This window comes from Equus caballus, chromosome 31, assembly GCF_041296265.1.
Source record: "Equus caballus isolate H_3958 breed thoroughbred chromosome 31, TB-T2T, whole genome shotgun sequence".
NCBI classification, from domain to species: domain Eukaryota; kingdom Metazoa; phylum Chordata; class Mammalia; order Perissodactyla; family Equidae; genus Equus; species Equus caballus.
Window position 1 is genome coordinate 19,157,764 of NC_091714.1, and position 15,188 is coordinate 19,172,951.

The following is a 15,188-nucleotide window of genomic DNA, read 5'->3' on the forward strand; positions in this document are numbered from 1 at the left end:
CTCATCTCAGCCCTCACCACCTTCTCTTCGCATGGTGCTGTTTCTTCCTTTGGTAACACAACTTCATGAATAGGCAGAACTAGAGAAGCGTGGGTCTTTTCAATTTTCTACATTTAAAAAAAGCATTTAGAAGTACTCTGACCCTAGATTCCAATTTATTGTAAGACGGACTTTTTTTTTTTCCAAATCTGTCCATATGAAAACCTTTAATCCATAAAAATTTAGCTTTCATTTTTCTTGAACGACATTTTAACTGTAATCAACATTCAGCTACAGCATTTTTCATCAAAATGCATAACTGGTACCTGGCTCCTGCTTACCTTGATGCAGGTACGTCCCCTCACCTGCTCTGTCTGAAATGACAGATTCTCAGGAATCTCACTGACAAACCCTCTCTCGTCTTCAGCTACCTTCTTCCCTGTGGTCATCCTCAAGTCTGTCTCAAGCTCTGGCCTCTTTGCTTTTGGACCTGCATTTCAAACGCTTATGGGGATTTTTTCCTGTCATGTCTCACTACACAAAATCAACACACATCATTTCGCCAAGGCTGTCCATTCCCCCGACGGCACTGTTTATATTACTCGCAGCCCTGGGAAGAACACAGGCAGCCACACCTAAAACGAGCTGCACTGCAGTCCTTCCCTTTCCCATCTGAGCATCTAACGGGATGCCAAATCCCATGTTATTTTCTTCCGATGTTCTGTTTCCTTCTTTCCATCACCAATCAGCTCCCATCACCCTACGTCAGGCCTTCGTCGCATTCATCTAGACGACCACACGATCCCAAGTGATCTCCCCACCTCCACTCTCTCACGACCCCCATTTTCTAAGGTAGAGTTATAATTCTATCACCTCTACTGAAAAAACTCTCAGTGGTTCCTCTTTATTTGATCACGCTTATGATCTTACTCAAAAGCTTACGACTCCCCACAAAATACCTGCAACCTCCCCCCGGCCCTGTCTCCCAGTGCTTCCCCGCTTCGGTTCACGGAGGGAAACACACCGAGCCACTCAAGTTCTCCAAGCACACCCTGCATGGACCTGCTGTTAGACCTCTGCCTGCGATTTTCTTTCTGATTGGGGCCCCTGCCTCATCCTTTTCTCTACCTGCCAAGGTTGTGCTTACTCTTCAGCTCAGGCACTGTCATACTTGCGAAGTTTACCCTGATTCCTAAAACCATATATACTTTTTCTCTTTTTTGAATCTCGATAGCTGTTTTTCTCTCCCATGCCACTAACAGTACATTCGTCTTGTAGTTATTTCTGACTTGTCTTAGGCCTTGCTCTAAAGTGACTGCCAAGTTTGTTGAGCACAAGGGCTATGTCATTTTGATGCCCTGCAGAATTTAGCAAACTGCCCTGCATACAAAAGTATTCAATAAATACTTGCTGAAGACAGATCACTAGTTGAAAGTATCTAAACCAATGTTCCTGCCTTACCACTGGGCTCCATGACAATTTCCAGTAGCTTCTACTGTTCACAGCTAATAAATCATTCCTCAAATCACATGCTTTCAATGCTGTCGTGAAAGAAATGACTTCATAATGTGAAAAATAACAAACACGTTAAAGTCTTCTAAGTGGTATTTTATTAAAAAAGGATAACTGAATCCTACTTATACCCCCGAAAAGCTTTTTGTAATCAAATTTAGATTCACAGATTGAAAATGTTCTCCCAAGTAATTTTATATACAACATAATTTTGATTATAACTAGCCTCTGAAAACAACAAAGCTACTAGTTCTGACAACAGCGTGGGTCATTCCTAACCACAGTTTCTAAAAATGTCTTTGTTTTGCCTGAGATTGTACTTCCTGTTACAGATTATGACACAGAGCAAAGAACTACTTACTGTAAATGAAACAACTTTCATTAATGGACGAGTCTGCAATACGATACGGATTCCAAATGTTAACTCTCTATAGTCTCCCAAGTTATTTTAGTAAAATAACAGAAGTTTTAAATTTTCCAATGATAAAAATACTTGTTACTTTAATAAAAAATACACATACAAGGTGAACAAACATATCTTCAGTTGTGATCTAGCGACAAAAATGGAAATCAACAATATAAGAATATTTGATAATATAAATTTCAAGGTAAATTAACCAGTGTAAAAACCCTTAAGGATATCTATTAAAATTACAATAGCTGATTCACAACAATCTATACTTCAAATGTTAACTCATAGGCCAAATAAACAGTGTTTTAACTTAATGGACTAATTCAACTATATGATATTTATAAACTACAATTATATTTTTATTATATGACTTCTCTACAAAAATTAGTTTACCAGCTAGATCAACATGGGAAAAGAACGAACTGAGTCAGAATCAACGTTGAACTCATGGAGTTGGGCTGCTTATTTTATCTGCCTAGAACTATCTGAAAAGAAGTGACAGTTTTTAGCAGTTCATGAATTACAACTTCCACTGACCGCTATTAAATTAGATGTTGTGGGTCTCTGTGGCTTGAACTTTGGAAATTGGGCAAGCTAAACAAATGGAAGAGAAATTTTAATTTTAATTCTACTAATAAAAACAGAAATGAAAACAGCTACTACTAAGCAAGGATTGCTATGTGCTACAAACTATCATAACTCTTTACATTCATCATTTTATTGAATCCACCTAAAAACTCCGAAAAGTATTATCATCACACTATAACAAATAAGAGGCTCAGACTGGTTAAATGCCTTGTCCGGGATGACAAAGCTGGTTAATGCAAGAGTTAGGATCTGTGCCCAGGTCCAAGCCTAAATCATTCTGTTAGGCAACACCACATAGACATGGGGTCAGTCACGTCACCAATATCATACGAGCGGAGGGTTTTGGTTAATATCGAGTATTAAAGTTCGTCTTTAGATACAAACAAAAAAACCCCACTTGACTTGATCACGTGGTCTTTCTGGCAGATCTAAACTCAGATAAAATTTGTCATTAAAGCCTCCATCCAGCTCTATGTGATTCAAGCACATCCTAAAATAATCGCTTTCATGACACTCTCTGGATGCCTGGGAACAGTCTACTTGTATGTATCACTCTCTCCTCTCCACGTAGAGCCTTACGCAACAAAATTCTACATTTTCCAATCAAAGCACAATGCCAAGAGGTGAGTTTGGTCAGGGTAAAAATTAGGACAAAAACTCATTCACAGTGAGGTATACAACAGTTTACTGTTTTGCCTCCTGTGACCGACACTTGAAAAGCGACATCAGAAGTCTAGCAACATCACCCACGGTTCCTGAGCTGTGGGCCATGGAATCTGGGATGGTGAAGTTACACTGAAAACGCAATGCTGCACAATTTCCCCATAAGCAAAAGTGAATTCTATTCACAGAAGCTTCCAGAGCTGGAGGACAGTCCAACAGCCTCAGCTGCTTTAGCAACACCCGGCAGTTGGAGCCTATTGACATAGTTGTTTTTCCCCAATGACTCCCTAGCCAGTGTCGGACAATTATCAGCTAAGAATCTCCATCAAAAAACAGTTCAGCAGCACAGTGACTTGAAGGGAAATTACTTAGGCAACACGGAGACTATTTCAAAGTGTCTATCAATCAAAGTTACCATTGGCTTAGGGCATTGAAATACATGGGCACGCAAGCTAGAACATAAACTAAATAAAGATCTAGAAAAGCACGGAGTACATACTTTGATTAAATTACTTACACAGTTTATAAGTGTGAGTATTCAAAAAATAATGATATTTTTACTAACTTTAAAAGTCCTTCTACATGTGTTTTCTCAGATTTTTAAGATACGAAAGGTACAAAACCATTCTAACTCGTAGTATTTAATGTTACTGAAATCATGGGCCTCTTTGAGAGTCTGATGAAAACTCTGGGTCCTCTTGTTGGGAAAAACTGTATAATGTAAGCCTTCAATGCACTTGGGTTCAAATTATGTCTTTCACTTTCACAGTGAAGGAAACGATGCCCTTCTCAAAGTATTTTTATCCTACATTCTGGGTTAACTCTTCTTCCCTTAACACCAGGGGTACATAGGGTTCTACTAAACTGTTTTTCCTCCCTTCAGGAATGGAACCTTTTACTGATGGCAGTGAAAGATGCTCTGCCCACTCACTCATAATCACATGCTTCCCATCAGTATAACTGAGCTAAGACCACGATCTGAAAATGCCACAATTAATATGGTGAAATGGACCAACGCCTAAGTTTGTATTATGCACAAAAAGGTTAGTTAAGGAACCTAGAGGATAAATAGTGAGAAGATGAGGTGCGTGAGCAAAGCAAGGGAGAAAATCTAGTGACTTCTAAGACAAAGATGGGTAAAACCATCCTTATGCAGTTATATTTCTCCTTCAACTAAAGGTAACAGAAATTCCTGAAGTTAAAAAAAAAATGATTTTAAAAAGAAACCCTGCTTTAGATTACATGAAATCTTTTTTTTTCCCCCAAAGATTTTATTTTTCCTTTTTCTCGCAAAGCCCCCTGGTACACAGTTGTGTATTTTTTTTAGTTGTGGGTCCCTCTAGCTGGGCATGTGGGACGCTGCCCCAGCATGGCCTGATGAGTGGTGCTACGTCCGCGCCCAGGATCCGAACAGGCAAAACCCTGCGCCGCCGAAGTGGAGCGCTCAAACTTAACCACTCGGCCACGGGGCAGCCCCCATAGATTACATGAAATCTTATTTTTATCTTTATTGAAATGTTATTGGTGCTTATCCTGGAATATCAGGGGGCTGTTTTTGAGCTGGGCATAAAGCAAAAGGAATGTGTGAATATATTCATTCTGCTTTCCTAATGGATTAGTTGCATAGAACATGCTGTAGAAAAAGAAGTATTTTCCAACTTATCACCAAAAAGTAACAAAAGATTCTTGATATGATTCACTGTAACACAGAAAACTAGTAATTTATTTTGAAAATATTAAATTCTTATAAGTTTATAAATTGTAGAGTTCAAAATAAGTTTTCAGATGGTTAAATGAGACACAACTTTTAATAAAAATTAGTCTGAAACAGCACACATTTTAATCTTACACTAAATTTTGCTTAGATATAAAGGATGAGAGAGCTGAGGAGATATATTATTTGGTTGCTTGAATTTATATTATCATTATCTTCCATAATTTACAGATGGCATTCTAAAGGCTCTTAATCCTTAAACATCTCAGTCATTTTAAACTTGACTTCTGGTGAAAATCTAGTCTACGGTAATTTTAAATCTTCTGATTTCCTTGTCTTCCCATTAAAGGGAGTTTGCTGTGGATTTTTATTGACTTATTTTACTTACCTAAGTCAGGCTTTAGGTCAGTAGGCAAGCTTAACTTCCTTGACATCTTTGCTGAAAAACAAAATGCATTTTTAAAGTTCGGAAAAATATTTGATTCATATTTCTTAATACCAACTTCTCGTCAACATAGAAGTGAATTTTTTTATTACTAAGTCTAGACGCTAGGGTAATTAAAATATGATTAATAATATTATGGGTGGAAAGTAAATCTTATTTTCAACTTTTTAAAAAGTTTGTACTTACTTGATGTAATACATCTTTGTGGGCTTGAAGCTCGTACTTCAAGGAAGCCTTTTAAATTCTAACTGTTAATTATTTCTTAGGCTCATGGGAAGGGTTAGGCTTTTCTAAGAGAAGCCAAGTCATTTCTCAGAAGGAAGGTGTTGCAGGTAAGGACAACAGAGGCATAAGACTGCGTTTGGGTAGGTGACAGAATAAAATCTTTCCAGCTCTTCATTTTCATAGCTATTTGGGCTCACTATTTTTAAGTTAATCTCCAGAATATAGGACAAACCTATATCTACAATCAAATTAAAGTATTTGATTACATCATAAAAATATCTGGCTCAACCATTCCTTGATATAAGTTAACACCTCTATTTACATTTCAGTGATAAACGAAACAACAAAGTCACACAATCTAAAATTACAGTATTAATAAAAATGTAAACTACAGATATTTCTATTTCGTAGTAGAACAATAAAAAAGCCTATGTATAAACTTTCTGGAATTCACTTTCCATCCTCAAAATCAGTTATTGCCTTAATCTATGAAGTGACTGGAAGTTAGAAGCGGTTTAACTGTATCTACATGGTTAGTGGCAGTGCATGCGTAACACAATACTGTTGCCTATGTGACACTCTGAGAAAGCATGTTTGTTAATACATGAATGCATATTTTGGGTTAAATTTTGGACTGTTAGGAGATATTTAAAGCACAGACCCTGCTAGTCCATAAGGGCGCCATGTAAACAAAGAGAAATCCAGTCATAGTACATAACTTCCACATCTAAAAAAATGACAAATTCAGCGTTAGGAAAGAGGCATTAGGCAAACTGGGAAGGGATGGGGGAAAATCAATTTTTTACTTCTAGGCTTCATTAATCTAATTAGCATCTTTAAAACACAACAATGGATCAAATATATGAATCAGTCTTATCCCATTTTCACCCAGACTTCATCAATCTCGGTTAACAGATGAAATGTAATACAAGACTAAAAGAGTCAAATGAAATCTACGGCTAGTTGACCTCATGTAAATGGTTGCTATTGTATTTAATATCCAAGTCCCTTAAAATCAGAAGATGATATGCCCCTAAAACCATCTTCTAAAATGCAACATTAAACACTTTTAAAAGAACTCACAGAGGTTTTCACCAAGTATTATAGGTACAACGTACACAGACTGATAATATCTATACAATGTATATCTATCTGTAGTAGAAACATCAGTCTGGTATGGCCTAAAGAAACTCTCAGAATCACATGATGTGGATGCTTCTCCAGACCCCGCTACTGTGATTCGATCTAGTTTTCTAAGCCTTTGAGACTGGCGCTTATTAAACTAGAATGTGCACACCAGTCCTCTGGGGATATTGTTGAATGAGATTCTGATTCTGTTCTCCTGGACTAGCGCCTGAGATTCTGCCCTTCTGACAAGCTCCCCGGAGATAAACGACAATGCTGCCTGTGGACCACACTTTAAGCAGCAAGGTCCCTAGACTAAAAGCAACTTCAGGATAGGAACCAAGATTAATTCATCAAACTCAGTATGTATAATATCCAGTAAGTCTACAACAAACAATTCTTGAACGAGCCTGGATATCTAGTTTGTAAGATGTGAAAGTGTAAAGTATTGTAGTTAAGGCTGGATTTGGAATCAGATCAAACCTGAGTTCAAATCCACTTCAACCAACTACTAGATAAGTGACCTTGGGCCACTCACTGTCCCTCTCTCTAAATCTCAAATGTCCTCATTTGTAAAAGGAGGACAGACAATAATGCCAATTTCACAGTTGTCATTAGATAAGATGATGTGGGCAAAGCACTGTCACAACACCTGACACAGTATGGGTTTGACAAATGTTATTTATGAATAATAAATAGTATTTTTTTCATAAACTGTAAAATGCTACATAGATGAGCTACTAATACACTTGTAAACAACTGGTGTTCCTTTATCTTATTCTATGGTGGTATTCCAAGCAACTAAAGCAAGAAAATTGAAAAAAAAAAAAACTTTAGGACAAACACAGAATGGCATGCACCACTATAAGCTCAACTGCTTTTCAGTTCATTCCAAAAACTAAACTCAATATATAGCTAAACGAAGAGAAATAACCCGAACAATTTGCAAGCCTAATCACATTACTCATTAAGTCCACCCCTCATTAAATTAGCAAATTAAAATTATGAAGTAAATACTTTATCAATCAGAAATGTATCTGTTGAAGCTTTCATTATTAACCATACATATATTTGTCAAAAAAATTTCACTAGGATAAAATTCCCTTCTGAATTTCATAAGCGTATGCTTTTAATCTCCCTTAAGATTTCCACTAGAAATTGTTTTATATAACTTCTCAAATATTTTACAAGTTTAAGTTAGTTCTTCCCATGAGATAAAATTTTTTGTCTAGCACTACTTAATTTATCATGTAAAAAAAACTTCATATAACTAACCAGCTTTCAAATAATTCTTCAGTTGGTCTAATTTTGACATTTCATTGAGAGGTTAAAATCACACACAAAAATGACAAGGTAGATTTTCTGAATATAGCAACTTTACCGTAAATGTCACATGACTTAATTATGAGTCTGTTATTTCCTCCAGAAAGACTGCAATTGAAGACCCATAACCCGACCACCAACTCCATCACAGTGTTCAATCAAAAGACAGACACTTAAGCCTCACTGCGATACATCTGGACACAGTTTTAAGCAATCTTCTTGAATATGGAACTTGACAAATGTTAAAAGATTAACCTTTGCTATTTTGTGTTAATTCTAGCTATCAATATTATTTTAAAAAGTTACAGAACTAAGAGTTTTGATGAGTAGAGAAACATTTTTGTTACATGTGGTAGTGGGATGGGGCTACCTACTTATTCATCTATTAAATATTTATTGGGCACATGCTACCAATGTGCCAGAGGGCAGGGATTTCCTGCCCTCCAGGAGCTCACAGTCCATAGGAGGAAGCAAATAACTGCAATGCAATGTCGCAAGTACTACTTAACCCAGAGGCGAGCACAAGGTACTAACTAGAGTACATTGGATTTATATCCATCTCAGTTTAGAATACTTATCTAAGACTATGGGATATCAAGACAAAGCCCCAAGGAATAGTTTAGACTTTGCACATTTTCACAAAACAATATGGTCCTCAAATATTTTTTTGTTGATAGTATATTTCTTTTGATGTAAAATTTATATACAAATGTATGAATCTTAAATATATATTCACTGAATTTTGACAACCTATATACCTGTGTAACTCAAACCCTTAGCAAGATATAGAACGTTATCATCACTCCAAAATGGTCAATCATGCTCCTTTCTGATCAATTCCATCCCCACAAACAACCACCGCTCTGATGCTTTTTCTACCATCGATTAGTTGTGCCTATTCTCGAACTTCATATACATAAAAGCATGATACAAACTCTTGTGTAAGGCATCTTTTACTCAGGATAATGTTTCTTATCTTCTTCCCAAAATATTTTAAAGCTTACATTCTTTTTTCAATGCACGATATGAGAATTCTTAGATGAAAAAATACAAAGTCTCAATTAATAGATTCACAGGCAATATCAGATTAACATTTTCTTACTGTTCCTCTACACATATGCATTTTATCTTTAAGCTTTTTTGAATTATGTATTCTTTACAGAAAACTTGGGAAATATGAGAAAATAAGGCCATCATGAATGCCTATAATCAAGAGGCAACATTTTTGCATATTTCCTGCCAGTCACTTTTTAAAATCTGTTTTTATTTATATAGTTGAGACGAACTATCATATTCAAATCTGTACCCTGCTCTTTTCTACTATTAAAACAAGCATTTTCTTATATCAACTGTTAGTATATTTTAATGGCTGCATAGCTATTTATATGAACACCTATTTTCCAATATATATACGGCAATAAAAAATGTACATATTTACATATTTTTGGATTATTTCCTTAGGACAGAGTTCCACAGGGGACAATCATTGTCTGTACAACTCCCTCAACATTCTACAGTATGTCTTTAAGTAGTATTTTTTTTCCTTGAGTTGAAACGACAGGCACATAAGCATAATATCTTACAAACTTTGTTTGGATGGAAACAAAGAAAAACATACATCAGAGAAAATTTGGCAATATGCAAAAGTTCTGGCTCACAACTGTGACTCTTTAAAACTCGAGCTGTCAGTTTTTTTCTTTTTCCTTTTTTGAGGAAGATCAGCTCTGAGCTAACATCTGCTGCCAATCCTCCTCTTTTTGCTGAGGAAGACTGGCCCTGAGCTAATGCCCATGCCCATCTTCCTCTACTTTATATGTGGGACGCCTGCCACAGCATGGCTTAACGAGCGGTGCGTAGGTCTGCACCTGGGATCCATATCAGCAAATGCTGGGCCGCCGAAGTAGAACGTGTGAACTTAATCAGTGTGCCACCGGGCTGGCCCCAAGTTGTCCCATTTTTTAATTGTATTGAGTGTACCTGAGACATCTGAAGCTAGATTGATCATTGCCTACCTGTGAACGCATCTTGTCTATTTCTCATGGATGCTTACGGGGAGGGAGAGACGGGGGGAATTTAAATCCTTGGCGTTTCATACTGTATGATTTGTATTTATCTGTCTTCAGGTTCCACCACCCTTCCCTCTGCAGTCTCCATCCAGGGACACTAAACCCAGCAAGCAAATCTATCATTTCAGATACTGAACTTTTTAGTACTAGAATTTTCATTTTATTCATCATAAAGTTTCTATTTTCTCTGCTGCTATTCTCCACCTGTTCACTCACCACGACCATTTTTCCTTTCAGTACTTGAACATATATGGCAGGCGCTTTAAAATCCTTCACCACTAATTTCAACATCTAGGTCACCTTGAGGTCTGTTTCTACTGATTGATTTTTTTTATTCTTGATTATGGGTCACAGTTTCCTATTTTTGATTTTGAATCTTTACTTCACATACTTGGGACCTTTTGATTGAATGCTGGGCATAGTGGATAATACGCAGAAGGGAGTCTGGATTATACTGTCAACCTTAATAGGTGTTGAGTTTTGTTCTGCTATGCAGTTAAATTACTGGTGGATCCTTTTGGTTTTATCAGGTTTGGTTTTACTTGTTTGAACTTAGTTCTAGGGTATGGTTTTTAAGCTAAGACGTGAACCTTACTCTTAAGGAGTGGCCTTTTTGGGATATCAACAGAATGACCAAGGTGCTTGGCAAAGTCTAAGTGCAACAACTCCTAACATTGCATGACCACGGGGATCACTGGTCAGCTCGCAGCCCCACAGCGGGTGGCTGCTACAAGGGCTGGTGGAGTCTTGCCCACTTGCTGCACAGCCCTGAGCCAAGGAGCTGGGCTGAATTCCTGCACAGACTTCCAGGAATCCCCTTCTGAGGAGCTCCTTCTTCAATTCCAGGCACTTTAGCACCCAGAACTCCAACCTCGGCCTCCTTCCCTCCATGAGATTGCAACTCCACTTGGGTTCTGCAGCAGAAAGCGGGGGAGATCATGGGGCTCACCTCGTGCTTCTCCTTTCTCTCGAGGAGGACGGTCCTGGAATGCCTGTTGGTCAATGCCTGGAACGAAGGCTAGTCCCAAACCTAAGGTCTAAAACTGAAGTTTAGGATAAATGTTTGAATCTTTCAATTTTTGTGATGACTTCCGGAGAACATACTTGTTTTCAGGTCTGTTTAGTCAACCTGCTTGGTGGCAGGTCCACAAGAGGGAGACGCACCTCTGAGAACCGCTGGTCAGTTGTCCTGGCTGATCCCCTCTACTCTGCCATAGTTTGTGATGAAGCAGCCTTTATCCAGCAATTTTCTGATGCCCACATTTTTACTTCTCAGGAGTCTCAGAAGCACTTGCCAACCCAGTTACCTTGCCAGCTGATTTCGGCGCACTCATAAAGGAACTTCTGCTCATGCTTTGAAGTTACTCAACTTCCCCTGAGGACTTCAAACTGAGGACATGACTTGAATGAGTTCTTGGAAGACAAACGGTCTCTCTCTCCTTCAACTGTGTATTCTTCAACTCTTGCCCCGTCACTCAGCATCTTCCTTGCTTTGAAATCCTTTGTCACTGCAATATAAACTAGTTCTCTTTTTCTATGCCTCTGTCCACAGCAGAAACAATGGGAACGGCAGTACAGAAGTTTCTTCAATCTGAGGACAACTGCCGTCAGAGATATGTTCTCAGCAGGCTGTTAACCTGAGTCTTTGTTCTGTCTTCCTGTAAACCCGCCTGAGAACATCAAGCCGGCTGGCTGAGTAAGCAGGGAAGAGCTGCATCTGCTTGGCAGGAATCATGAGGTTAGACCTGATCACACCAGCCATGTCTACGGTGGTAGTTTCAATACCAAAGAAAGAAGATGCTCAGGAGAAGCAACCCTCAAGGCCAGAGGACTGCCTGGACCGTGATACCACTGACAAAGCTTCATTATGGCTGATGCTTTTTAGTTCTTTGCAACTGTAGAAATCTTATAAAGTTTCTCATTTATAGAGATTCATATTGCTTCTTTGAAATTAAACAGATGTTTTATAATTTTCCTTTAGTTTTTCTACCCACAGTGTTCCACATCTTATATTTCTAAGGAAAGTTTCTTAAAAGAAAGGAAACCGAAGCATAACTTCTGCTTTTTACGATGTGACTTTTATAGTAAACGGCGTACCAAGAATAAAAGGGAAAACGACATATTATCAGGACAGTATGAAAAAGACGTGAAAAAAGGACACTGATCTTGGTTTACATGGAAAGCTTCCATAATTAGAATAGTGACAATATCACTTTTCCTGCCACCTGCAAAGATTCAATGCCACTCTCTTCAAGGATAATGTTGAAATGTATGCATGTTAAATAAAATAATCAGAAGAGTAAATAAGACTAAAAGTTAGCTTGTAGGATATGGCAAGGAATCCAAGGGGGAGAGTGGAACCAAGAAGATAAGAACCAAGTTTTTATCACTTATCACACATTGTTTTAATAGCCATTAGAACTAACAAAATCAGCATCTATTTCCCATGCTAGACTATAAATTCCATGAGTTTAGGAACAGAATTTATCTTGCAAAATACTGCGTCTACGTCTGTGTCTAGCACTTAATGTGTGTTCAATAAAGATGGTGATGAATGAACAAGGAAATGAACAAACAAAAACTGTCCCTGGAATTTTACTTCTGTAAAAAGAAGCTGAATTTCTTCACAAACACAATGAAATAGAATAAGAAGACAAATTAAATATCGGCGTATTAATCAAAAGGATGACTTTTGGAAATCCAGAGCACATATTCATCACCTGAAATGGAAGGGAATCTGTAAACAGATACTAATACTTGTCTGCTAAAGATTTGGCTTTAACAAGTTCTTTTAAGTCTTGAACTCCTAGAGCTTTTGTCTTCAATATTTTCCATAAATTCATAAAACTTAGTGTCTAGGATATCAGCATAATCAATCTCAGAGAGCATTTTCTACAGAATAAAAGGTATCGCGTAAACTTAACATAGTAAGCATTATAGCCTGACTTATTCCCCCCAACTTCCTACGCTGAAGCCCCCAATCCCCAGTACCCCAGCATGTGACCTTATTTAGAGACAGGGCCTTTAAACAGGTGATTATGTTGAAATGAGGTCATTAAGGGTGGACCCTAATCCAGTCTGACTGGCTCTTATAAGGGGAGGAAATTCAGACACCCAAACGCACCAGGGGTGCACACGCATGGAGGAAAGACCACGTGAGGACACAGCGAGAAGGCGGCCATCTGCAAGCCGACGAGAGAGGCCTCGGGAGAAACCAGACTGCCCACACCTTGATCTTAGTCTTCTAGCCTCCAGAACTAGTCTAGAGAAAGTAAATTTCTGTAGTTTAAGCCACTCAGTCTACGGCATTTTGTCACGGCAGCCTCAGCAGACTACTACGATAAGCAATGGCAGAACAAAAATCGCCACATTAATAGTTCTGCTCAAATAATAGACAGCAAAGAAATGATTTCAGTAATGTAGCTTTAACTTGGACTGGTTTTCTTTCTGTTAGGAAGCTAATGGCAAGTTATTTCCAGTAAGATCATGTACATCCTCCTAACAAGACAAAGACGCTTCTATAGAGATAGACGCTTACAGTAAGAAATAAGATATAAAACACAGACTTTGCTCAGCAGATTTTATTACGAAACTTGACAGAGAATACATTTGGAAATAGAATTAAAATCTGAATACATATTATGCCATACAGTTCAAATTTTAGTCATCCTGAAAAAGAAATCATTAGAGGAACTCAGACTTGTATAATGGTTTCAAAGTACCTGCCTATGAAATTTACTTCTTGACCAATTAAGGGCAAGTAATAATCTTCTTTCAAAGCAGAAAATATTAAAGTTACCTGTAAAACTGGTATTACTGCACACTTGACTCATCTTCTCTTTCAAGATGAGCTTCTATACTTTCAACGGCCATATCGTGGACTAAATATAAAAACGAACTTCTATAGATTTAACAGCCACATTTTGCATTGAATATTGGGGAATATAAAGTAGAAATATCACTACTAATTTGAGTTTTATGATGAATTAGGATAATTTTATATATTATATAATTATATATATATAACTATATATAACAACATACTACTTAATTTGATACATACCTTTTCATTCATAGGCAAACTCTAAATGGACTTTTGAGAATTTATTTTTCAACTTGAAATTATAAAAAAAGTCGGAAGACAGTACAAGAAAAAGAGACCACACAACATGAGAGCAGGTACACGCCACAGGAAAACAGAGCTGAGAGACCTGGATCCTGGTCCTGACCGGATCATCACCTTGGAAAATCACTTTGTATGTGACTTTAACTTCTTTGAGACTCAATTTATTTTCTTGAAAAATAAAGGGGTTTGAGCTGCTTTAAAATTGTAGAATTTAATGAGTTAGTGATTTAGAATATAATGACTAAGAATAAATTTGTGTTAGAAGACTTTAAAAAAGGAATCACTGGGACTCACGTACAAGAGAACTCAGGAAAACAGCACTTGGACTAATGAACATTATCTTCATTTAAACTGACTTCAAAAACTACTTCAGTTTTTGCTAAGAAAGAAAATTAATCATTACCCAGGTAACTTCTAACTCAGAATCTGAGAGATAAAAAGGGCCTCGGAGTATAATCCTCTCTGTACTAACAAATACCACACGGAAACAATCTAGCACAGAGCCTAGAACTCAGGAGGTGTGTGCTCCACAGAGCTGTCACTGCCACTGGCTTCGACACACAGTGAAGTCACTACACCTTCGAATCTTTACTCTTTAGTCTGTAGTACTGTTTCCCCCTCACAGCTTCACCTAACCAGTTTGATAATCATGCCTTCTACATGAAAATTAGTAATAAAATGGGACATGGGCAAGGCTGTAGACTATAGGCTCCAGTTAGAAATCTACCGTCAGAATGAAATGGAATCATAAGCAAACAGAACTAATGATCTTTGGAAAACAAATCATGTAGTTTCAAAATCCACCGAACAACGTTAGTATCTGGACTATATCGTACTAATGAAGTATTAATCAAATTTTTCATGATATTCTTAACAAAGAGATAGCTTTTAGGATTATTTCTATACAAACTTAAAATAACAAAAATCTTTGCACAATTTTATACTTTCAAAGTTTTATAAAGTATAAATAATGAGCAAATAAAAAATTGATAACCAATCTTATTTTCTAA

General features: G+C 37.4%; 1 protein-coding gene across 5 annotated transcripts in view; it reads right to left on the bottom strand.

The window, feature by feature from the left end:
* Nucleotides 1-15,188, bottom strand: part of STXBP5 (syntaxin binding protein 5) — a 166,717-nt gene that overhangs the window by 25,312 nt on the left and 126,217 nt on the right. For all 5 annotated transcript variants that reach the window (XR_011434477.1, XR_002805193.2, XM_023632926.2 and 2 more), the window contains one exon: nucleotides 5,257-5,307. Coding sequence is in view for 3 of the 5 variants with exons in the window: in XM_023632926.2 (XP_023488694.2) it covers nucleotides 5,257-5,307 (51 nt within the window). In the remaining 2 variants the exon portion in view is untranslated. The remainder of the gene's footprint in view (nucleotides 1-5,256; nucleotides 5,308-15,188) is intronic.